The 26,216-nt window shown below is 38.7% G+C and overlaps 1 protein-coding gene across 12 annotated transcripts in view; it reads right to left on the reverse strand.

Annotated features, from left to right (window-relative positions):
- Positions 1–5,322: 5,322 nt before the first annotated feature.
- LOC135112618 (WD repeat-containing protein 70-like) overlaps positions 5,323–26,216 on the reverse strand; it is a 57,231-nt gene continuing 36,337 nt past the window's right edge. For all 12 annotated transcript variants that reach the window (XM_064027251.1, XM_064027214.1, XM_064027164.1 and 9 more), the window contains one exon: positions 5,323–7,379. In XM_064027251.1, the coding sequence (XP_063883321.1) occupies positions 5,674–7,379 (1,706 nt within the window). In that variant the 3' untranslated portion in view covers positions 5,323–5,673. The remainder of the gene's footprint in view (positions 7,380–26,216) is intronic.

Consider the following 26,216-nt stretch of genomic DNA (forward strand, 5'->3'; position numbering starts at 1 on the left):
AACTCTACAGGAAGTAAAGATCTCATGCAGGGAAGCCATGGAATGCTTGACTTCTGATCTTTCTAAAATTTCTGATTGTGGCAGAGCAAACTTAGTATTGTTTAATGCCTCAAAAACTCAATTCCTCCATCTATCAACTCGACACAACCTTCCAGATAACTGTCTCCTCTTCTTCAATGACATTCAACTGTCTCCTTCTTTTACACTGAACATGTATCCTTTACTTATAATCTAAACTGGAAACTTTACTTCTCATCTCTTCCTAAAGCAACTTTTATGAAGTTAAGCATTCTCAGTCATCTCCACCAGCTTTTCTTCCTGCCCCCTCCATCCCCACCTGCTGCTTACTCTGTACAGGGGCCTTATTCATTCAGATATGGAGTATGCTTCACATGTGTGGGGAGTTCCACTCATAATATGCTTTTAGACAGTGGGGAATCAAAAGCTTTTTGCCATATCAACTCTCCTCTAACTGACTGTCTTCAGCCTTTTTCTCATCTCCATAATGTTGCATTTCTTGTTATCTTTTACTTCTATTTTGATGCCAACTTTCCTTCTGATCTAGCAAGCTGAATGCCTCCCCTCCTCCTACAGCGTCGCTGCACAAGACTTTCTTCTCTTTGTCATTCCTATTCTGTCCACCTCTCTAATGCAAGAGTTAACCAGTCTTCTTAATCATTCATCCCTTCCTCTGGTAAACTCTGGAGCTCCCTGCCTCCTTCCATATTTCCTTCTTCCTATGACTTGAACTCTTTGAAGAGGGAGGTTTCAAGACACTTATCCTCCATTATTTGATTTTTCTCTTTGCAATTCTCTACGGGAACTGGCATTAAGTGGGCCTTTTTTTTATAATTTTTTGTTGCCCCTGGCCAGTACCCTTTTTGCATAAAAAATCTACTTTTTATAGCATGTTACTAAGGATTTCAGGTTTTTTTTTATAACATCTCAGCAAAGCAATGGACAAGCATGTAACTGGCAGTGGATGTTTGAAACCCTGACCTAATTCGCAAAATTATGCTTTGGTGCCAAATATGGATGACAGGCATTTATTTAGAATAAATTTAGAGTAAATGAAGCTAAAACATTTTGAGGCACATAATGAGGCTAACTGCCATCATGATACATGTCCCACACACCACTCAGGTTGTGATGTCAGTGCAATGTTTAACTATGATGCAGTCATAATCATGAGTAGTGATCTCAAGGTGGAAAATCAGGCTGCAGTAGGAATTCATTATACTTTCTCATAATCCTGCCAGTCAGGTGGATTAAAAATGCTACTGTTGCAGTTTTATATTATAATTATATATATTTGATTACAGATAGTGGACATTCGAAGAGAAAAAGTTTAATAACCACTGCCCTATGTTATATGTATTGAGCATGTAGCAGTGGCTGTATTTTCCATGTAAATGATAGTAATTTCCTTTTAGTGAACCTTTTCTTTTGCAAACATGCTTTCATATAAGGACCATACTGGTTCTATAGTAGGGGTGAATATTCCTTTGGTGTGTGTGTGTGTGTGTGTGTGTGTGTGTGTGTGTGAGAGAGAGAGAGAGAGAGAGAGAGAGAGAGAGAGAGAGAGAGAGAGAGAGAGAGAGAGAGAGAGAGAGAGAGAGAGAGAGAGAGAGAGAGAGAGAGAGAGAGAGAGAGAATGTACAATATGTGTGGGGGAGGGGTAAAAATAAAAAAACAGAACTGCCAGTTGGGTCAGTGATAACTACTACATCATAATTACCTAAACGTTACACTGACATCACAACTTGAATGGTGGATGGGGCATGTACTGTGACAGCAGCTAGCCTTGCACGTGTCTGAATATTTTAGCTTAGTTTACCCTAAATTTACTCTTATAAATGCCTCAATTATCCACATTTGACACCAAAACATAATTTTGCCAACTAGGTCGATGTCTCAAATATCCATTGCCACAGTTACATCCTTGTCTGATGCTTTGTTGAGACATTTAAAAAAAAAGTTGGACACTTCCTGAAATCCTTACTAAGGCATGAAAATTTTAAATTTTCTCTAAAGGTGCATTTCATAACCTTTCTTCATAGGTTAGCCTTTAACACCACATAACAACCTTCTGAGATATTAGCCCTTAATCTCCTAAGATGACCATATGGTTACTAAAAATAGACCTATTTTTTCTCCACATTTACAGGAAACAGGCTCAAACAGGTTTCAACGTGAGTGTGAGACATCCCTCTTACATATAATGTGGTGAGCTCAGTTTCAGAGCTGCAGTCATAGGGTGTGGACCGTCTTGAAGACAACTATATCCATTTTGGTTTGGGTTACGATGTCAGCTGCAAAAATATTGATTGCCTTTGGCAAATTCAACTCTTTTGTGGCATATTATAAGATATATGAGTGATTTACTACCAAAGTGCCACTTGAAATTTTTCATTATTATTGTAGATATTGAAATTGTCATTTTTGGATACCATATGGTTACCTTAGGTGTACGTGTGCACAATTATTGTTGTTCATGACTCTGTGTGATTTCAGTTACATTATTATTGATAAATTTTTTTTTTTTTTGTTTTTCAGAAAAAAAAACTTCTGATTGTCAATGAAGCCTTAGATCTTTTAGAAGAGCTGAATGATGTCAAAGATTTGTACATTGAGCCCCCAGACATAAGCAACCTGACTGATGAAGATTCTGGGCCCGAGGATGAAGGCACTGTCTTTCACCCGGAAAGCCTATCCAGAAACCAATTATTAGCTCCTGCTGAATTGCGAGCATCTCATCATGAAGAAGAAGACAAAGAAGATGAAGAATCTCTTGTAGAACAGAATAAAACAAGAAAGAAACCTATAAGGAAGAAGCATAAACTGTCAGAGACTTCTGCAAAGATAAAGTGGGGAAAGAATAAGGGAACAGCGGCTCAAGCAGGTATTTCCCCTGAAGTAAACTGCAGTAAGTACGGAGTCTATAACTTTGTAGAACTTTTCGAGCTCTTCTTTGATGAAGAAATCCTTGCACACACAAAAGAATGTGACAAAATACTGTTTGATGAAAAATTGACCTGATATATATGTATCCATAAATGAGCTAAAGGTTTTTCTGGCCATTTTGATTGTTTCTGGCTACATTGCCTAGCAAATCTGTGTATTGGTCATATGACTGATCTACACAACAAAGCTATAGGTGGTGTAACAGATGGTGATGGACAGATTTGATTCCATCAAGAAATGCCTTCATTTCAATGCCACTACCGATCAAGACAAAAATTATAGATACACCAAACTGCGCCCTCTGATCACTCATCTCCAAGAGAAGTTTATGGAACACTTCATCCCTTCACAATGTATATCACATGATGAGGCAATGGTGAAATACTTTGGGAAACATGAGTGTAAACAGTCCATTTGCAACAAACCTATTCGTTTTGGCTATAAAATATGGTGCCAAAACACTACCTCTGGCTCATTAGTTCCAACAATTTGGAATGTCATTTTCATAGAAGAGACAATTTTTGTTTATGTTATGTTTAAGTATACCCCAGAAAATGGTTTGTTTTATAGCCAATAAAGCAGTGTTTTATGGAATGTGGAGTTTTATGTATCTATTTTCTCCTTAGGTAACCATATGGTCACCATTTATATCTCAACATTTGATATATTATTTTCACTTTAGGGGTCTTTCTGATAATTTTTACATTCAATAGAATTAAAACTATGAGGGTTATAACAAAATTTGAAAGATATTTTTTTTTTAGGAGGTAATGGGTTAAGTTAGATGTGCATGAGGTGGTTGACCAAAATCCACTTAGAACTTGGTGATCACCTTTGGCCTAACTGGAAACATGCTAAAAGTGCATATACTTTGAGTCCTGCTGGAGTTCACATTTCAGCAGTGACCTTTCATGGATGATCAACTTATTTTTTCTTCCTTCTGATTAATTTGTCAGTGTTTTCATGATACTCAAAAGGAAAGCAGGACATGGAAACCATTTTTCAGTATCTCCTGTGTCTTTTTTATCTATTCACTGGAACTTTACAGTGGATGCAGAAAATACTGGGACCTAGCCTCATTTCAGCAGGCAAACAAGTGGTCCCTGTTTTTATTGCTCCACAACTCATATAAGCTGATATGACATCATGTATTGATATCTGGTAAGTCAGGAACCCTCGCTGAGTATTTGAGGGATGCTGATATGTCTGTGCCTGTCTATACATGGTATGAGGAGGTTTATAGCCCGTTATTGTTTTTTTCCCTAATTTTTTGCCTTCTTTGTTGCTGTTAGACCCAACCCAGTACGTCAGGATGGGTTCCATGCAACTAACCAATGTGGAAAAGCTTGTATTCTTGCTCTATGGGAGGAGAAAGTCTTGGTTAAGGAAACAGTGAGGAGGACAGGGTGAGGGAAAGTCTACTATCATGTGCCAGCTTGCTACTGTGCATGAGATGCCACCTAACGCCATACTTCAATATAGACCCTGGAAGGTCAAGGAGGATGACACCACTCACTGACTGCCTTCTTAAACCAGCTGTGAATAGAAACCCTTGCCTGACAGCAGAATATTCTCAAGAAACTCTACCCCAGGCTCCTTAAAGACAACACCATTCGCACCATCCAACACCACCTCTAGCGCCACCTTGGCATACAAAGTCGTGTGGTGGCACGCAAACCCCTACTGACTGGCACCATGCTGTGTAAGTAGCTTGCTTTCTCTAAAGAGCACAAGAAGTGTTCAGTGGCAGACTGGCAGAAGGTTCTCTGGTCCAATGAGAGCAGTTTTCAAGTTCTGACATCCCACAGACTGTGTAAGGTGCCCCCTCAGACATAATTAGTATGATCCCAGGTAGACCATTACAATAGTGAACCACAGTGCTTGCTATTAGCTAGCATCCCTCAAATATTCAGTGAGGTTTCCTGACTTGCCAGTTTCTGATATGTCATGCCACATCAACTTATAAGAATTTTGGTGCAATAAAAACGGGGATTGCATGTTTGTCTGCTGAAAAGAGGCTAGGTCCCAGTATTTTTGGTGCCCACTGTAGCTTTATTATCCAAAATAATTAACATACTTAACTCCATCATTCTCATTATTTTTGTGCTTCCTGTCAAACTAAGATAAAGACAAAAATGAACAGGAGACCCAGACAAAAGTGGCTGATTCATTTATATGGAACAGCAAGGACTGAGGGTACACTGCACCAGAGAGAGAGAGAGAGAGAGAGAGAGAGAGAGAGAGAGAGAGAGAGAGAGAGAGAGAGAGAGAGAGAGAGAGAGAGAGAGAGAGAGAGAGAGAGAGAGAGAGAGAGAGAGAGAGAGAGAGAGAGAAAGCAAAAAGGAAGAATGAAGAGAATTTGTATATTACAAAATTTATTCTTCTTGGTTCTCTTGATTTTATTTATCTTGTAGATGCTTTCTAATCAACTTTTTTTCTCTTTTCTGCTTTCATTCTAGAATTCTATTTCCACTGATTTAGTGTGCTTTTGAGTGAATGCAATTTTTTTTTATTTATGGCAGTGATGTCAAATAACTGATGTTTTGTTGATCTATCTTATGGTAAAGTCAATCTATCTATCTAATAGCTGATGGATTCTCACAGGCTGTTTGAAGGCACTTTTGTGAGGGCCATTTTTTCTGCAGAGGAATAGTTATATGGGAAAATATATTAAACCTAACATATGAAGACCTGTTAGATAAATAAATTCTATGACTTTACTTTTTTTGAGGGTGGTTCTTTAGTGTCTTCTTCTACTTCTTTATGCTTTGTGTCTGATTGCTCCTGAAAAATTGTGTTAGGCTGATTTTTCTTGTAAGCTGGAGTCACCCAATAAGGGTTCTCTTCAGCATCCTTTGCATACTTGAGTAATGCTTCCCGTGGGTCTTCCTCCTCATGTACTTTGTTGCGCATTCCCATATTGCGTATGATGTAAGAAGACAGTGTTGAGCCTCCAGCTGACACTCTGCCCCCTGATCCTGCCTTGCCTACTGGCAATTCTGGTTGCCGTGACTTGACTGGGTCCTTCCTGTCCCGTTCCTCCACCTTGCGAGTGGACTTATGCCTCTCTTCTCGGAACATTGGCAAGGCATGTGGAGTGATCACCTGTTGAGACACAACAACTTCTGCCTGCTTGGATCGTTTTTTGTGCTTGCTAGCCACAAGGAGAGCACCATTGTGGGACACACTGGGCTCATACAACAACCTGGCCTTACCATCACCACAACCCAACATAATTTGATTCAACCTGGGATGCCAAATGACCTTAACAACATGACTCCCATCAACTTCAACCTCCTTTAGTACATCCCACGTGGTGCGACTGAATATCATCAGTTTACCAACTGTTTCTCCTCGGTTTAAAGATATCCCTGTTGCAACCATTTGATCGTTGGGACTAAAGACACAACTGGACATTGGGAATTTGTTGAATAGTTCCTCAGCAACATGAACAGCCTTTTTGGTGTTACGTAAGTCCCACAACTTAAGGGTGTCATCTCCACCCCTTGTAGCAAAGGCCTTATTGTCATAGGCAAATGTCAAACTTGAAGTTTCTGTACCTTTTATATGGGCCTGTTTGACACTGATAGCCACATTGACAAAAGATTTGCGGTGATCCCACATCTGGACTGAGCCATCATCACATGCACATGTCACTAGAAGCCCATCTCTGCTGTATGCACAGGTGGTTGGGTTAGTTTTTAGTCCAGTACTTGCACGTGGCTTAATTACATTCTTTTGGTTCTCAGGACGACTGGTGTGCCACAGTCTGCATGTTCCATCCCTTCCTGATGTCATAAATTCTTCCTTATCTCTTGGATGCCACACTCCACAAGTTAGTCCTGCAATGTGCCCTTTAGTCTTGGCCATATCATGCAAATACATATCTCCACGGGCACACTCAAACAACTCTATGCCATCCCTGTCATACACTTTAGCCTGTTGGGAGCCAGGCACCACCAGTACCTTGTCTCCTGTACAGCTGTAATCCACAGCATTAATTGGATACCCATCAGCAGGACAGAAGGATCTGAATGCTTCCCGTGACTGGTCCATACCCTGGAAGTCCCAATAACGCACCTCGTAGTCCACCCCACCACTCACGAGGCGAGTACCAGTGGGATCCACAGCTAAGGCAGAGACAGTCCTGGTGCTGTGCTCCAACACAAGCTGGTGAGTGATAGGAAAAAGCTGCTTCTCTTCCTCAGTATCTTCTTCATTTTGCTCTGCATCTGGTTTTGGTGGTAACAAGTTTGAGGGCAGTGGAGGTCCAATAAATTCTTCTTCTTCCTCTTCATCATCCTCATTATCATTCTTCCTAGCTTTACTGTTTGTAAGGCACGATGAGGCAGGCTCCTTTGGTGACGGGGATCTTGCTTTCTTTTGATCTTCCTCTGCCAGGAGTTGCAGTCTCTCTAGAACAGAAGACAAACAATCAGTAACTTATTTTATTTATTCTATATGTATAAGTAAATGCAATTGACAAATCATCTACACATTCTTTGCTAATGTTATTTATTTTTAAATAGTAACCTCAAACACTATTAATGCAACATCTAGATAGATTTTTTTTTTTTGAGAGGTACCAGCCAAGGCCAACAAAACTGCAATAAAAAAAAAAAAAAGACCCAATGAGGTGCTGCTCTCTGAACAGATTCAAAAGTGATGGTCAGAAATTACAGCATAAGTGTCCTGAAACCTCCCTCTTGAAAGAGTTCAAGTCATAGGAGGCAGGAGTTCCAGAGTTTACCCGAGAACTAGATGAATGACTGAGAATACTGGTTGACTCTTGTATTAGAGAGGTGGACAGAATAGGGGTGAGAAAACGAAGAAAGTCTCGTGCAGTGAGGCCATGGGAAGAGATGAGGCATGCAGTTGGCAAGATCAGAAGAGGAGTTAGCATGAAAATGGCAGTAGAAGATAGCAAGAGATGCAACATTGCAGTGATGAGAAAGAGGCTGAAAACAGTCAGTTTGAGGAGAGGAATTGATAAGACAAAAAGCTCACCCATACATGTGAAGTATACTCCATACATAGATGGGTAAGGCCCCAGTACAGAATTAGCATTTGGGGGACTGAGAAAAACTGGAAGAGATGACTCAACACATAGCTTCATATAAGCTGTTTTAGCTAGAGTTTAGATTACAAGTAAAAGAACTGACTGAGGATGTTCAGGGTAGAAGAGGGGGACAATTGAGTGTCATTGAAGAAGAAGGGACAGTTGTCTGGAAGGTTGTGTAGAGTTTATAGATGGAGGAATTTTGAGTTTTTGAGACACTGAATAATACTAAATTTGCTCTGCCCAATTAGAAATTTTTTGAGAGATCCAAAGTCAGGCATTCTGTGCTTCCCTGCGTGAATTGTTTACTTCCTGAAGGGTTGGACATCTACATAAAGATGTGAAAAGTGCATAGTGGTATCATCAGCATAGGAGTGGATAGGACAAAAAGTTTGGTTTAGATGATCATTGAAGAATAATAGGAAGGGAGTGGGTGACAGGACAGAACTCTGAGGAACACCACTGTTTACAGATTTAGGAGAACAGTGACCATCTACTACAGCAGCAATAAAATGGTCAGAAAGGAAACTTGCAATGAAGTTACAAAGATAGAAGCCAAAGGAGGGTTGTTTGGAAATCAAAACTTTGTGCCAGACTCTATCAAAAGCTTTTGATATGCCTAAGGCAACAACAAAAGTTTCACCAAAATCTCTCAAAGAGGATGATCGAGACTCAGTAAAGAAAGCCAGATCACCAGTAGAGTGGCCTTGATGGAACCCATACTGGCAATCAGACTGAAGGTTGTGAAGTGACAGATGTTTAAGAATTTTCCTGTTGAGGATAGATTCAAAAACTTTAGATAGGGAGGAAATTAAAGCAATTAGGCAGTAGTTTGAGGGATAAGTACAGTAGGCAAACTTCCAGGAAGAAGGAAAGGTAGATGTTGACAGAGTTGAGTTTGACTAGGCAAGGTGCTAGCATGGAGGCACAGTTTTGGAAAGCAATAGGTTCATAAGCCTTCAGAGGGTTAAGGCTGGCAAAGGCATGGAAAATATCACTGCAAATGATCTTAATGGGCAACATGAAGTCATGAGAGGGTAGAGGAGAGGGAGGAACAAGCCCTGAATCATCTAAGGTAGAGTTTTTAGGAAAGATTTGAGTGAAGAGTTCAACATTAGAAATAGATGAGATGGCAGTGGTGCTATCTGGTTGAAATAAAGGAGGGAAAGATGAAGAAGCAAAGTTGTTGATGTTTTTGGCTAGGTTTAAAAAATCATGAGGGAACTTAGATCTTGAAAGATTTTGACACCTTCTATTAATGAAAGAATTTTTGGCTAGTTGGAGAACAGACTTGGCATGACTCCGGGCAGAAATATAAAGTGCATGAGATTCTGGTGATGGAAAGCTCAAGTACCTTCTGTGGAGCACCTCTCTATCATGTTTAGCACAAGAACAGACTGTGTTAAATTAAGGTTTTGAAGGTTTAGATTGAGAGAAAGAGTGAGGAATGTATGCCTCCATGCCAGACATTATCACCTCTGTTATGTGCTCAGCACACAGAGATGGGTCTCTGACATGTCTCATGACATTTTCTAAGGAAAATCAGCATAATACCTCCTCAGGTCCCCCCAATTAGCGGAAGCAAAATCCTAGAGGCACCTCCACTATGGGGAATCCTGAAGAGAAATTGGAGCAATAGGACAAGATGCAGATATGAGACTGTAATCAGAGGACCCCAACAGAGAAGATAGGGTAACAGCATAACCTGAAGGTTTAGAGGTTAGGAAAAGGTCAAGAATGTTGAGTGTATCTCCAAGATGGACCCCAACAGAGAAGATAGGGTAACAGCATAACCTGAAGGTTTAGAGGTTAGGAAAAGGTCAAGAATGTTGAGTGTATCTCCAAGATGGTCAGGAATATGGGTAGGGTGTTGCACCAGGCTAGTTCACCAGTCAGGTCAGTAAAGAGAGAGTAAAAGTCAAAGCTGGTGATGAACACTGAAGTCTCCAAGAATGGAGATCTCCACTAAAGGGAAGAGTCAGAATGTACTCCTCTTTCAGAGTTAAGTAGTTAAAGAATTTCATATAGTTTGAGGAGTTAGGTGAGAGCTATACAGCACAGAAAAATTTAGTTTAAGAGTGACTCTGTAGTTGTAGCCAGATGGTGGAAAACTTGGAAGATTCAAGATTGTGGGCAGGAAAGCAGGTTAAATCATTGTGTGCATAGATGCAACATCCAGCTTTGGATTGAAAATGAGGATAGAAAAAAGTAGAAGGGAACAGAAAAGGGTCTACTGTCAGTTGCCTCAGACACCTGTGTTTTAGTGAGGCAAAGAAGATGAGGTTTAATAGGGAAGAGATGGTGTTTTACAGATTGAAAATTATATTCAAGACCACAAAACAAATGTTGCAGAAGTTAATGAAGAAAAAATTGAGTGGTGTGTTAAGACACTTAGGGTTGATACCAGAAGAGCAGTCTGACCTGGGGACATTTGTGGTCCTCTCCCCAGATGGGGATTCTGAGTCTGGTGTAGGAGTCACCATATTAATTTTTGAATTTTGAGTGAAGGGTGTGTGTGTAATTATATGCTTGTAGTTTTGTGTGAAGGAAGATAGTTGTCTTCAGAGGGCAGACTGTGACTGCCCCCTTGTGTTGTGAGACACAAAGGGAAACATTCAGTGAGGTTACAGCTGGATTAATGATAAGTTCTCAGCACCTTCCTGGTCCAGTGCTTCAAACCTTACTGAGACTAATTATCATTTTGACAAGTGTCTACTGCCTCTTCCTGCAGTTTATGAGTTTACAATTCAAAATATACACAATAATGTAGCAGTCATGGGACACTGGAATCATGAATCAGATGCATATGTACACTATTCATATCTTGCTTTGGACTTGCCTGATCTGAGAGGTAAAGATTTCAAGGGTGTTTAGAAACTAAAGGCAGATTCATATCATCTCCCTGCCACACATCCTTCTTTTCACAGTATTTATATATATATATATATATATATATATATATATATATATATATATATATATATATATATATATATATATATATATATATATATATATATATATATATATATATATATATATATATATATATATATATATATATATATATATATTTTTTTTTTTTTTAAAGCCGGTAACTTTGCACTTGGAACTGAGGTCTCAAGTGATTGGTTGAGCTTATAACTCACACTCAGCAGTGTCAGACAATCTTAAACAGCTTGCTCTATGCTGGCATCCACAACATGTATTTATATACAAGAGTTAACCAGCCTTCTCAGTCATTCATCCCTTTCTCTGGTAAACTCTGGAACTCCCAATCTGCTTCTGTATTTCCTCCTTCCTATGAACTCTTTCAAGAGGGAAGTTTTAAGACACTTATCCTGTTTTTTTTTTTTTTTTTATCTGACATCTCTGTGGGAACTGGCATTAAGTGGGTCTTTCTTTTTATTAAGAATTCTAGTTGTCCATGGCCACTGGCCCTCTTACACACACACACACTACAATTTTTTTTTCACGATGGAGAGAAAAAAAAAAAAAAAAAAAAAAAAAAAAAAAAAAATATATATATATATATATATATATATATATATATATATATATATATATATATATATATATATATATATATATATATATATATATATATATATATATATATATATATATATATATTATTGTGTGCAGCGATGTACAATAAAGAGAAGTAAGAACAAATGAAGGAGGAGAGAGAGAGAGAGAGAGAGAGAGAGAGAGAGAGAGAGAGAGAGAGAGAGAGAGAGAGAGAGAGAGAGAGAGAGAGAGAGAGAGAGAGAGAGAGAGAGAGAGAGACTGGCTGGGGACCAGAATTTGAAACATCTCTGACGGGTAGCCTAGCCCACAGCACTTAGTATAACATTTACTCGTGCAGGATCACTTATATTCCCCATGTAATTTTCCTTACCTCCCATTATTCATTCAGCTTGATTCTCACCCAGCAGTTAGTAGAAGAGTTGTACTTGACAATAGTATCAGTACCCACCCAGCCCCATTGTTTAATCACCAGAATTTCCAGAAGTAAATTGTTTTATTGGAGAGGTGGACAGAATAGGGATGAGAGAAAGAAGAAAGGTACAGCCAGGTTGTGAGAGGAGGGGAGGTTTGCAGTTAGCAGGATCAGAAAAGCAGTTAGCATGAAAATAATGGTAAAAGATAACAAGAGCTGCTGTGATTAGAGAGAGAGAGGCTGAAGGCAGTCAGTTAGAGGAATGGAGTTGATAAGATGGAAAGCTTTTGATTCCACATTCCATAAAATAGTGTGAGTGGTAGTCCCCCCCAACTCTTATCCAGTTTTCCTTAAAATCATATATAGTTATTGCATTTAATTTTTTTTTTCAGCTTATTCCCGATTCCTGCAGTCCTTTGCAGGAAACTGTTCTTCTTAATATCCCTTCTACACACACCCTTCTTCACCTTCTCATGCCCTCTTGTGCTTCTAAAGTCTCTCACCACCAAATCACTATGTATCAATTTTTCATAGCCCAACAAAATCTGATATAAGGCAATCAGGTCACCTCTCTCTCTCTCTCTCTTCTCTCTTCCAAGGTGGGCAGGTTGGGTTTCTTTACTCTCTCTTCATATGATAAGTCTGACAGGGTCAGAGTCAACTTTGTCACTGCTTGTTGTATTCTCTCTAATTTCTTTATGTCCCTTTTAGTGCTGGGAGACCGTATCACTGTCGCATATTCCAAAGAAGGTCTTATCATTGTCACAATTGAATTCCTAATCATCTCTTCATCCAAGCTCTTATGTTTCTCACTAGATTTTATGTTTTCCCTGTCTTTCTTCTTACATGTACCTCTGGGGACAGCTTACTTCCAAGGTCTTTCTCTTCACTCTTTACTTTTATTTCCTAATTACCCAATTTTTAACTGAAGACTGGCCTCATGTAACTATGCCCAAACTTCAACACTCCACATTTTTTTACATTAAACTCCATTTTCCAAGTGCTATTCCAATCCCAAATCACATTTAAATCTTCCTGTAGAATTTCACAATCCTCTATTCTCTCCACTTTTCTCATCAATTTTGCATCATCAGCAAACAGACTTGTGTAGCTATTCACCTCTTCCATCATATCGTTCACATAGATAGCAAACATAACTGGTGCTAGTACTGACCCCTGCAGGACACCACTAATTGCCTCTCTCCATGATAACTCCCTATCTTTGACCAATGTTCCCATTTCTCTTCCTCTCAGAAAGTCATTGATCCAATGTAGGAGCACTCCACTAAGCCCACCAAACATTTTTAATTCCCACAGCAGTCTCTTGTGGGGCACCTTATTGAATGCTTTCTTTAAATACAAATAAACACAATCTGCCCATCCCTCTCTTTCTTGTATTATATCTATGACTAGAGTAGAAGTACATTAAATTTGTCATACATGATCTTCCTTTTCTATCAGTTAATATCTCTCTCTTTCTAAAATATTCACTTCATCTTTCACACATTTTTGCCACTACACTTGTTAATGTCTATGATTAGATGGTTCTTCTTTGCTTCCATTCTTATGTATGGGGACTATATCTGCTTTTTTTCCAATCTTTGGGCACCACTCCCTCCCTTAGTGAAGTTATGATGAGTTTGTAAACCTTGTGTGCAAGCAGATCTCTGCATTCCTTCAGCATCAATTAGATACTCCATCAGGTCCCTGTGCTTTCCTCACATCCAAGTCTTCCATCATTAGTTTTACCTCATCCACTGTTACCTCAATCTCACTCAATCCTTCTACTCTCACATCTGCCATCACTGATCTATCAAATGTTCCCTCTTCAGTGAAGACACTTTGAAAGTAGTCATTCAAAACCTCTGCAATTTCTGCTTCTTCCTCAACATGTATACCATTTATTTTCAATTTGTTTAATTCCTTCTTATTCTTCATTTTAGCATTCACATATCTATAGAACATCCTTGGTTCATTCTTAAATCTGTCCACAATATCTTTTGCATGATTCTTTATTTCTTCTCTCCTTACCTTTGAGTATTCATTTCCCTCCCTTTTATATTTTCCCATGCCTCACTTGTTTTTCTTTTCTTCCATTTCATCCAGGCCAGATTTCTCTTCCTCCTTGCTTCCTCACATCATTTATTAAACCACTCCTACTTCTTAATCTTTTGTTTCCTTATCTTTGGGGCAAATCTCCTTACACCTTCATTGTATATGTTCATAAACTCTCCCCATTTGTCTTCTATTCCAATTGCTTCATCAAATTTATTCCAGTCCACTTGCTCAAAGTAATTCCTCAATTTTCTAAAGTCTGTTCTTCCATTGTTGAATCTTCCTAGTCTGTGGTACTCATTCTTTCATATCTTTCCTCCTACTCTTAATGTACACTCCACCACTGCATGATCACTCTTATCTATTGGACATTTATAGACCATATCCTTGATGACTTCAGGTTCTTTCATAAAAATTAAATCCAGCCTTGAGGGTTCGTCTTCTCCCCAGAACCTCATATTCTCTTGCACCCACTGTATCATTGAATTCTCCATTGCTATCCTTAACAACTCTCCTCCCCAAGACTTATCACTCCCATCCACTGAACACTCTTTCTATCTAACCTTGCAGCTGAAATCTCCCATAATCATTAGATTGTCTCTGCTTGCCATCATGTCTTCCACACATCTTTGTGTATCCTCTACTTTAGCCTTGTATTCCACAACCCCCCAGGATTTGTTTTAGGAGGAACATATACCACTGCAAAGCCTCTTTTTTCCACCTTCTCTACACACCACCTCAACTTTAATTGCTTCAGCCAGTTCAAAATCACAATTAGTCTCATGGTTCCATAAATCCTTTCTCACCAAAATCATTACTCCACCTCCTTGCATGTGTGTGTGTGTGTGTGTGTGTGTGTGTGTGTGTGTGTGTGTGTGTGTGTGTGTGTGTGTGTGTGTGTGTGTGTGTGTGTATGTATGTGTGTATGTGTGTGTGTGTGTGTGTGTGTGTGTGTGTGTGTGTGTGTGTGTGTGTGTGTGTGTGTGTGTGTGTTTGTGTGTGTGTGTTTCTCTCTCTCTCTCTCTCTCTCTCTCTCTCTCTCTCTCTCTCTCTCTCTCTCTCTCTCTCTCTCTCCCCTTCCCTGCCTTCCTCTCCCTTCCATCCTTCCCTCTCCCTTACCTGACCTCCTCCCCCTTCCCTCTCTCTCTCCATCCATCCATCCCACACACACACCCACCCACCCTCCCTCCTTCCATTCTCTCTCTCTCTCTCTCTCTCTGTGTGTGTGTGTGTGTGTGTGTGTGTGTGTGTGTGTGTATTTACTTAGTTGTATTGTACAAGGCACGAGTCAAAGCTCATTTTGTCCTGTCTCAAAAACCATATTTATCCAGTTTCTTTTTAAACATGTGTACACTGTTTGCAATAACCACCTCTTCCTTCAAATCATTCTAGATTTAAATAGTTCTATACAGAAAGCTGTATTTCTTGATGTCACTCGAATCAACTCTTCTTTATTTTCTTCCCATGCCCCCATGTCCATCTCTCTCCCTCCTCCATCTGTGGTACCAAGTCATTTCTGTCTATTCTTTCTATATTGTTTACTAATTTGTACATTGTTATCAGGTCTCCTCTTTTCCTTCTCTCTTGTAGTGTTGTTAATCCCATCTCTTCAAGTCTTTCTTCATTGCTTAAGTCTTTCAAGTCTGGTACCATCTTTGTCACTATCCTTTGTATTCTTTCCAGTTTCTGTATATCTTTTTTTTTATGTGGAGTCCAAACCCCTGGTGTGTATTCCAATTTAGGTTGTGTCATGCTTGTTATAATTTTCTTCATCATTTCGTTATCTAAATAGTTAAACATCAACTTAATGTTTGTTGACAACCTGTATGTAGAGCCGAATATTCTGTTTACATGTCTTTCAGGTGATAGCATGTCCTGGATCATTACTCCCAAATCTTTTTCTTCATTACTCTTTGTTATTATTTTTCCTCCATTTTGTAATTCCATGAAGGTCTCTTTTTCTACTTTTTCCTATTTCCAACATGTGGCATTTTCTGGTATTAAATTCTAGTATCAACTTTGGCTCAATGCATGTATCTCGTCAATATCCTTTTGTAACTCCTTGCAGTCATTTTCATCCTTTAATATTTTCATTATTTTTCCATCATCAATGAAAAGATTTATATAACTATTTAGATCCTCTGTCATATCATTTGAAACATAATAGGTGCCAACACAGATCCTTGTGGTATTCCAATTGTCACTTCGCACCAACTTGAATTAGTCTCTGATTACTGTTCTCATTTCCTTCTCTTGTAAACAATTATCAATCCATCACAATGTTGCTCCCTTTAGTCCTCTATTCTCTAACTTCCACATAAGACTTTTCTGGGGAACTTTATTAAATGCTTTTTTGAGATCCAAGTATACCGCATCAACCCATCCGTCCCTCTCTTGCACTCCATCTATTAGTCTTGTATAGAAGCTCAGTAGATTTGTGACACAAGATCTCCCTTTTATGACTCCAAATTATTTTCTGTAATTATCTTTTTATCTTCTAAATACTGTATCTTTAATTACTATTTCACAAAGCTTGCTTACAATACTTGTTAGTGACACCGGTCTGTAATTTAATGGTTCCATTTTATTTCTCCCTTTGTATACTAGGACTATGTTAGCTCTTCCATTCCCTTGGTACTTTTCCTTCTTTCAATGAGCTGTTGATTATATCCCACATGGGTTACTCCATTTGTTCTCTGCATTCTTTTAATATCCATCCGTTTACTTGATCTGGTCCCTTAGCTTTTCTAACATCCAGCTCTTCCAGCAGTTTTTATGATTTCTTGTATCTTTACTTGTATCTCCAATATTCCCTCATTCTGTGATACCACTTTCAGTGCCAAAAATTTGGTTTCATTTGTAAACGCAGATTGAAAAGTCATTCATTAGTTCACTCATCTCAGTAGTTTCATAAATTCTTCCTTCTCATTTTAACTTCTTTATGTCATCCCTATGTTTCATTTTTCCATTTATGTATCTTTTGAAATTTCTTTCTTTTCTTCTTATTATACCATACTCATTCCTTGCCTTTCTGTATTCTTCCGTGGTATTTGTGTTCAGTTTTCTCATCATTTTTCTCCATGCTCTGTCCTTTTTCTTTTTTGCCTCTACACACCTGGTATTATACCATTCATTTTTCCCAATTTTCACTTTATAACTTGGTAAAAACTGTTGTACCCACTCTCTATATTTGCTAAAAAATATCTCATTTTCTAGCACTACTTTACCTTCAAATAGCTTTTTCCAGTTAAATTTTCCATAAAATTTATTAAGCTTTGAAAAAGTTTGCCTTAGCATAGTTCTGTTTCCTATTTCTAAATTGTTCATTCCTGTGCAACACTGTTTCCTCCTGTAGTACTATTTCTATTGTCACATGATCACTTCCTCCCAGTGGACTCAGACAATGTATACTTGATGTACTTTCTAGGGTTTTTGGAAACATTAAGTCCAACTGTGATGGTTCTTCTTCTCCTCTGCATCTTGTAGGCTTGTCCACCCACTGTCACATTGTATTCACCATCATGGTATGCATAAGTTCTTTGCTCCATGAACTGACAGTTTCTTTCACTTCCATCTCCTCCCACTTATTTCCCTTGTGTTGAAGTCACCTACTAAAAGCACTTTGTTATTTTTCCTTATCATTTCCTCTATGCTATTTCTGGTTTCTAGTTGTACAGTTTTATATCTATTGGTCTCCCATGCATTAGTTTTTGGTGGTATGTACATCACAATAGCTTTCCTTTTTCACTTTCTTTGATCTTAATCACAACACTCAATGTTTCTGCCATTCCATCACTATATTCCACTTCCTCAACAACAATATCCTCTTTTACCAATATCATCACTCCTCCTCCTCCCTTTCCTTTTCTGTCTCTCCTCTATGTGCTAAAACCTTCCATTGCAAATCTCATCTTTATTTCCTCTTTTAGTTTGGTTTCCGTTAAACATACCACATCTGGTTTATTATTCTTTAGGTAGTCTTTAAGTTCCAATAGGCTCAACACCAAACCATATATACTTGCATATAGAATTTTTAAGCTTCCACTTGGTGATCTTTGTGCCACCATTTCCTCACTTTCATATCCACAACTTTCCAAGTGAATCTCCTCACTTGTTCCTGTGTTCTCTCCTCATTTTCCAGCTGGGCCTCTACTCTCAACTCTTTCAGTTTACTTCTCTCTTCTTTGTTCATATCTCTTTTTATCCATATTCCCCTCATTCCTTCTACTTTTGACAATTTTCCTATTCTTTACAAGACATGTTCTGCTGTTGTTTGTGACATGAATCTTATTTTTATTGGTCTTGTTCCACTTTCATTGTACTTTACAATCCTGTAAACCTCTTCAATTTGTTCAACTATCTCCTCTTCTTCCTCTGCCACATCTGGTATAATTTCCTTTGCCCTTTTGCCTCTTCTTTCTCTCTAGCTATTTTCATGGGTAAGTTCTTCTCTTTGACTCCAAATACCACCACACATCTTTCTCTGTAATGTCTCTCTCACAAGATTACTTTTTTTTTCTTTATTATTTCAATCACTTACTTTTCCATTTCCTTATTGTGTTTTTGTTGCTGTTGCCTTATTATCTCCTCCATGTTGTCGTTGTTCTCTCTTTTCTTTTGAACTTTTGACTTCCTCTGTTATTAATTCTTTTACTTTTCCAACCTTAATCTCTCTCTCTCTTGTAAAGCTTTCTTTAACTCCTTGTTCTCTACCTTGAATTTCTTAATTTCTTCACAGTACTTCTTGTTCAAGTCCACTATTTTTGTCACCTCTTCTCTCAGCTCATTGTTTTCTTTTTTCTCTTTCCATTTTCCTCTTCATCTCTATTATATCACTGGATATTTTTTTTACATTGTCACCATTGTCTCTCTTCCTTCCATGTCTTTATTATTGTTGCTAAATTACGTTTTTTTCACATTTTCTTTTTCAATTTTCCACATTCATTTATTTTGTATGAGTTACACTGAGGTCCCCATCCTTGAATTCTTCAAAAACATTTACTGTGCCAGCTATCATCTTCGCTGTTGATATCACTGAGAGGAAAAGAGAGAGAGAGAGAGAGAGAGAGAGAGAGAGAGAGAGAGAGAGAGAGAGAGAGAGAGAGAGAGAGAGAGAGAGAGAGAGAGAGAGAGAGAGAGAGAGAGAGAGAGAGAGAGAGAGAGAGAGAGAGAGAGAGAGAGAGAGAGAGAGATAATTTTATTAGTAGTAACAATATTTGTGCAGAGTGTACTACTGCTTCAATTCCAGACCTATAGGTACAAGCTTACAGGCTTAGGTATCTGTATTATGGCCGCATTAGACAGAGGGTAATTATTAGAAACTTTTTTCAAGAAAAAAGTGTGTCTAATGTACCGGCAAATACAGTATGTGTGTGTGTGTGTGTGTGTGTGTGTGTGTGTGTGTGTGTGTGTGTGTGTGTGTGCCCTATTCAATTTTTTTCTTCATTAACTTCTGCAACATTTGTGGTCTTAGATCTGATTTTCAATCTGTAGAATACCATCTTTCCTAAACTAATCTCATCTTCTTTTCCTCAATGAAACAGGTGTCTGAGGCAACTGACAGTAACCCCTTTTCTGTTCCTTCCTACTTTTTCTATCCTCACTTTCAGTCCAGAGCTGAATGTTGAGCCTTCCATCACCTGAATCTCATATGCTTTTATATTTCTGCCCAGAATCATGCAAAGTCTGTTCTCCAACTAGCCAAAAACTCCTTCATTAATAAAGTGTCAAAATAAATCAAGATCCAACTCACCTAGTGACTTGGCATCACTGCCATCTCATCTATTTCTAAAGCAGACTCTTTGCTCAAATCTTTGCTAAAAACTCTACCTTAGATGATTCCGAGGTTGTTCCTCCCTCTCCTCCACTCTTTGACTACTTCATGCTATCTATTAAAATCCTTTGTAATGATGTTTTCCATGCCCACACTGGTGTAAACCCTCAGAATGCTTATGGACCTGATGGGGTCCCTCCTATCGTTCTCTGAAATTGTGCCTTTGTGCTTGCACCTTGCCTAGTCAAGCTCTTTCAACTGTCTATCAACATCTGCCTTTCCTTCTTGCTAGAAGTTTGCCTACATTCAGCCTGTTCCTAATAGGGTGACCATTCTAATCCCACATACTACCATCCTATTGCTTTAATTTCCTGCCTATCTAGTTTTGAATCTATCCTCAACAGGAAGATTCTTAAACATCTATCACTTCACAACTTTCTATCTGATCACCAGTAAGGGGTTCTGTCAAGGCCACTATACTGGTGATCTTCTGGCTTTCCTTAGTGAGTCTTGGTCATCCTCTTTTAGAGATTTTGGTGAAACTTTCACTGTTGCTTTAGACATATCAAAAGCTTTTGATAGAGTCTGACACAAAGCTTTGATTTCCAAACTACCCTCCTACAACTTCTATCCCTCTCTCTGTAACTTCATCTCAAGTTTCCTTTCTGACTATTCTATTGCTGCTGTGGTAGACAGTCACTGTTCTTCTAAATCTACTAATAGTGGTGTTCCTCAGGGTTCTGTCCTGTCACCCACTCTCTTCCTATTATTCATCAATGGTCTTCTAAACCAAGCTTCTTGTCCTATCCACTCTTATACTGATGATAATACCCTGCACTTTTCCACATCTTTCTGTTGATTTCCAACACTTCAGGAAGTAAACAGTTCATGCAGGGAAGCCATGGAATGCCTGGCTCCTGATCTCTGTAAAATTTCTGATTGGGGCAGAGCAAATTTAGTATTCTTCAATGCCTCAAAAACTCAATTCCTCAGTCTATTCTAATGACACTCATCTGTTCCCCTCTTTTACACTGCATATCCTCGGTCTGTTATTTACTTATAATCTAAATTGGAAAGTTCACATCTCATCTCTAGCTAAAATAGCTTCTATGAAGTTAGGTCATGAGTCATCTCTACCAGTATTTCTCACCCCTGCAGATGCTAACTCTGTACAGGGGTCTATTCCCTCCTTATATGGAGTATACTTCACATGTATGGGGGCATTCCACTAATAGTGCTCTTTTAGACAAGGTGGAATCAAAAGCTTTTCATCTTATCAACTCCTCTCCTCAAACTGTCTGTCTTCAGCCTCTTTCTCATTGCCCTAATATTCCATCTCTTGCTATCTTCTACCACTATTTTCATGCCAACTGCTTTTCTGATCTTGCTTTCTACATGCCTCCCCTCCTGCTGTGGCCTCAATGCACTCTTCTTTCTTTCATTCCTATTCTGTCCACCTCTCTAATGCAAGAGTTAACCAGTATTCTCAGTCATTCATCCCTTTCTCTGTAAACTCTGAACTCCCTACCTGCTTCCGTATTTCCATCTTCCCATGACTTGAACTCTTTCAAGAGGGAGGTTTCAAGTTACTTATCCTGTAATTTTTGACTAACGGACTGGCACCTCAGTGGGCAATTTTTTTTTTTGTTGAAATTTTGTTGCCCTTGGCCAGTGCCCCTCTTACATGTTTGTGCATAAATCTGTCTTGGATATGGGGCTGAGCAAAGATTTCTGTGCTTTGTAATGAAGAGGTTAATCTTGCCTAAACTATCTCTAATTTTTCTTCTTTATATTGTTCTCCTTTATATCAGGCTGATGACACCACTGTCATTTCATCTGTCTCTAAAGTTGAAGTAAAGCATGAAGTAGTTGGAGGGTAATGGGAGGAAAGAAAAAGCCCTGAATCATCCAGAGTTGAATTTTTGGCAAAGATCTGAGTGAAGACTTCAACTTTAGAGACAGATGAAATGACAGTGGTGTCATCAGCCTGATATAAAGGAGAACAATATAAAGAAGAAAAATTGGAGATAGTTTAGGCAAGGTGCCAGAAGTTACAAGGAGGATTAGATCTAGAGAAGTTTTGACATTTTCTATTGTAGTTGTAGTTCTTGGCTAGCTGAAAAACAATCTTGGCATAACTCAATGCAGTAAATGTAACACACATGAATTTCATGAGATGGAAGGCTAATTTGAGGGCTGCCTCTCCACCCTTCCACCTCCATATCATTGCTACTGTGGAAAACAAACAAATATAGAATATACTGTGCATTTTTACAAACATACATGGGAGTGAGAAGCATCATGAGGGTGAGCTGTCACTTCTTTCTCTACATTTCATCCATGTATCATCAGCACTGTATATCTGATTTCTAGCAAATTTATAAGTTTATCTTCCAATTTAAAAACTTCATACAGTAGGTTCTGGCAAATTCATGATCTGGTGAAACTTTATCTCCACACAACTTCAGCAAATGTATATCACGTCTTTTCTAAAATTCAATGAACACTCATGGAATATTCACATTTGTCACTTTGGCTTGGGTGCAAACAGAAGTCAAATGGCACCTTTTTACTTCTTGATGCTGAATCCACTCCATTAGCACCTTGTTCAGATCCATGTTCTTTGATTAGTGAAGAGTTTTGTGATTATCCTATAACTTAGGAAGATCACTGTCTCCATAAAATTTCAGATTTGTTATTTATTTATTTATTTATTTATTTTATTTATTTACTTATTTTCTTTAAATCAAATGTTGCTAAAAGTCCAGCACTATCCTCTTCACTTAGGACCTTTGCTGATACACTTTTTTCTAGTCTCCATATGACTTCCACTTTTTCATTATGGTTAAAATGCAATGCTTTTCTTTTTTTAGCTGGTATCCTATGGTCTCTACTATTGCCATAGGTGCTATTACTCATTGCTAATATAGTAGTATGATTTAAGAAAAAGTATACAAAAAGAAGTTTACTGTCCAGGAACTCTAGTTGATGATGTCTACATTCATTGAGTAGCTGGCATGGTACATGTGGATGCACAAGTGTGAGCACAGCAGGGTACCACCAAAATATGGAGTTAAAAAAAAAAAAAATAAATAAATAAATAAATAAAAATAAATAAATAAATAAATAAAAGTTTGATTAACCATGGATAACTTCTGGGGTTCAAAGCAGTTAAATTTTAAAATTCTGAATATAAGGTAGTGTACCTGTACCTCATAAGGTGGGTGTGCCAGGTTTAGGCATGTGTGAGATGATTATGAAAGGAGAGAAAATGAGAGAAGTGAGTGAATTTGAATATCTGGGAACAATGTTAAGTAAACATGATGAGAGATAAGATAGAAGGTTGTAAAAGGTAGGCATGTCATGGAATCACTTGCAAGAGTCATGAAAGATAGAAACATGGCTATGGATACAAAGAGAGGCATAGGGAATAACATTCTCCTCCTGGGATTGACAAATGGATCAGAGACCTGGACATGGGATAGGGAACAACAACCAGGAGTGCATATTTTGGAAATCAATTATCTGATGGGAGGATGTTGACTGATAAGATGGGAAGTGAAAACAATGAAAATGTATGAGAGATTGGTATAAGCACCTTGTGATATGAATTGTGGAGTGGTGGAATGGATGAAAAGAAACATGCACACTGAGATAATATGGTTACAGTGAGAGTATGAAGAGCAATGACTTTGTGAAGGAAAATATGAGTGCTAATAGAAGACCACTTGGAAGTTGAAAGATTCTGGGCAGTAAAAGAGTATATATGTGAAAGAAGTGTTAGTAAAGGCCAAGCACATGAACAAGCAAGAAGGGAATGTATGGATATGGAGGGATGGAGGTTTTTCTGCTGTGGAGAACACTCCTGAATGGAGTGAGGCATCAGATAAATAGACAGCTTCATACAGTATTCAATCAATCTATTAAAATTTTATGCTTATTCCTTTCATCCTTTAACTCTCCAGCAATCTGTTCTTCCATTTTACATTTGACTGTCATGTTGCACCCCCTCCATGTCTGCAGTTAAATGCCAATCTTGTGTTCCAGTGGTACAGGGTACTCAAGGAGGGCATTTTACTTAACAAACATAACAAATGAGCAGGGACAAATTGATTTATTGGCATTTCAAGTGTGTCTCTCCTCCTCACTCACACCCATAGAAACAACAACTAGTATTAATTAACAGTCTCAGTATTCACTGTGTCTTTGGTGATATGTAACTGGCTTTTTTCTCAAGTTGATGCATATTTTCTGTTCATTTTGTGGTGTCTGTAGTGATGAGTGTAAGGTAGACAAGTCACTGTGATATCATTCAACTATAGATCTTCACATATTGGGCTTGAATGGCATTGATATAGCAAAACATGTGAATTAGAAAATGTGAAACTTCCAGAACCTCTTACAAAAATTCATCAAGGGAGGCAATGAGGAACTGCCTTTTCACAGCCATGGTGGTGGCATCCCCAATGCTTCCCTTCAGTTGCTTTGCCATAAGAGTTGGATTATGGCATCTCCAATGCTTCCCTTCAGCTGCCTTGCCATAAAAGTCGGATTAGACTCCAAATGTCTAAGTAAAAAGGCTACAAGTCATGGGGTAAAGATTGTACTAGGTAGTTCTGGTGCTAGTACTGAGTATGGGTGGTGACCAAAGAAAATACGGTGGTAATACTGCAGCGTTATATTAATAAAATAAACTATACAAAATGATGATAAGGTGAAGCTGTCTGCGTGTCACATGTCCGCCACCAAGGCCAGGCGGGCATGGACTACGCATGTTTGCCAGCAAGGCTGGCAAAGTGCCCCGCCACATTGCTCAGCCACCCATCTAGGCATGCCCTCATGCCTACAAAATATATGGGATAATGCACATTGAAACACATAATTCACATAATAACAACGCGCTTATCTGTGTAAGATACGTAATGTATGCACTATAGCCAATCGCAAGGCTCACACAATAAAGACATCATAAAAGTGGGTACACACAGGCGAATTACAAAACTCTTGTAGCAAAGATATAAAAAAAGAGAGCACAGTGGCCAAACACAAAACAAACTAGCTGTGACAGCAGAGTGAATCACAGGCTAAGAAAAACTAGGACAACACTAGAGGCCATAAAACAAAAGAACAAGGTATTTCTAGGCCAATAAATTGCAAAATAAAAATGCACTGCAAAATCATGACACTGCATAAATAATGCACATGATGGTGATAAAACCTTCAAGTGTGGTGGATGAGTGGCAGATTATGCACTGGAAAGCCACGAGCAGGAAAGACCACATGGACAGGAAACACCAAAATTTGTGGATGTGATGACTGACAGCATGAGATCCAAAGGCTTGGAATGATGGGATCAGCAGCAAAGCAGTCGAGATGCATCGGTGGGTGATGGCTTAAAAAGTCCAAACTTGAAACAGGTGATGGCTTGAAGTCCTACAGGCACAGGCTGGCGGGGCCGGCTCGGTATAAAAAGCTTGAAAGAGGCCCTGAAAGCAGCTTTAACCCTTTCCTTCCGGCGCTTAAATTATTTTCTCGTTTTGTATGACACCTAAAAATGGTAAACCTAGAAATTGTCAGAAAATTGTTTGAATACTAATAATTATTTTCTCTTTGTTATTCTGAATACAATGATATACTTTGTAGCTCGATGTGAACTCTGAAAGTTGAGTTTATGCCTTATAAAGGATTCCTCCTCCTCCCGCTGTGTGATCTGTCATCCAGAAACAGGCCGGAGAGCGATGACGCCGTGCGCACACACACACTCTCTCTCTCTCTCTCTCTCTCTCTCTCTCTCTCTCTCTCTCTCTCATCTTGGAGGGGAAATTGTACACTTCCAATGAGAGAGAGAGAGAGGGAGAGAGAGAGAGAGAGAGAGAGAGAGAGAGAGAGAGAGAGAGAGAGAGAGAGAGAGAGAGAGAGAGAGAGAGAGAGAGAGAGAGAGAGAGAGAGAGAGAGAGAGAGAGAGATTTCATCCCTTTTCACATCAAGTTTCAGGCAAATAACATTCTCTCTCTTTCTCTCTCTCTCTCTGACAAGTTACCTTCTACCATTTTATTATAAAATCGAAGATAATGAAAAAATTAACATGAAAGAATGATAGGTATCATCTCTCTGTTCTGATAAAACAGGTGGATCCTGTAAATCATTTTCCGAATCCTCACCAATGTCTTTGCTTTTTTCAGCTTCTTCTTCTAAATATTCATTGTCACTGTCTTCAAACTCAGAAGCACTGCTAAATACATGTTGTGTCCTGCTCCATGGTGAGTTATGATCTGAGATCCTTGGCTCTTATCAGGATGTCTCTTCACACTTATCATGGTGCTTTCCACCCGGCGAGTGCTTTCCACCCGGCGGGTCGCTGGGGTTGCCAAGTGTCGCCCGGAGAAAGGGAAAATAGCTTAGTTACCGCTAAATTTCCAGAG

The sequence above is a fragment of the Scylla paramamosain genome, chromosome 2 (assembly GCF_035594125.1).
Source record: "Scylla paramamosain isolate STU-SP2022 chromosome 2, ASM3559412v1, whole genome shotgun sequence".
NCBI lineage: Eukaryota > Metazoa > Arthropoda > Malacostraca > Decapoda > Portunidae > Scylla > Scylla paramamosain.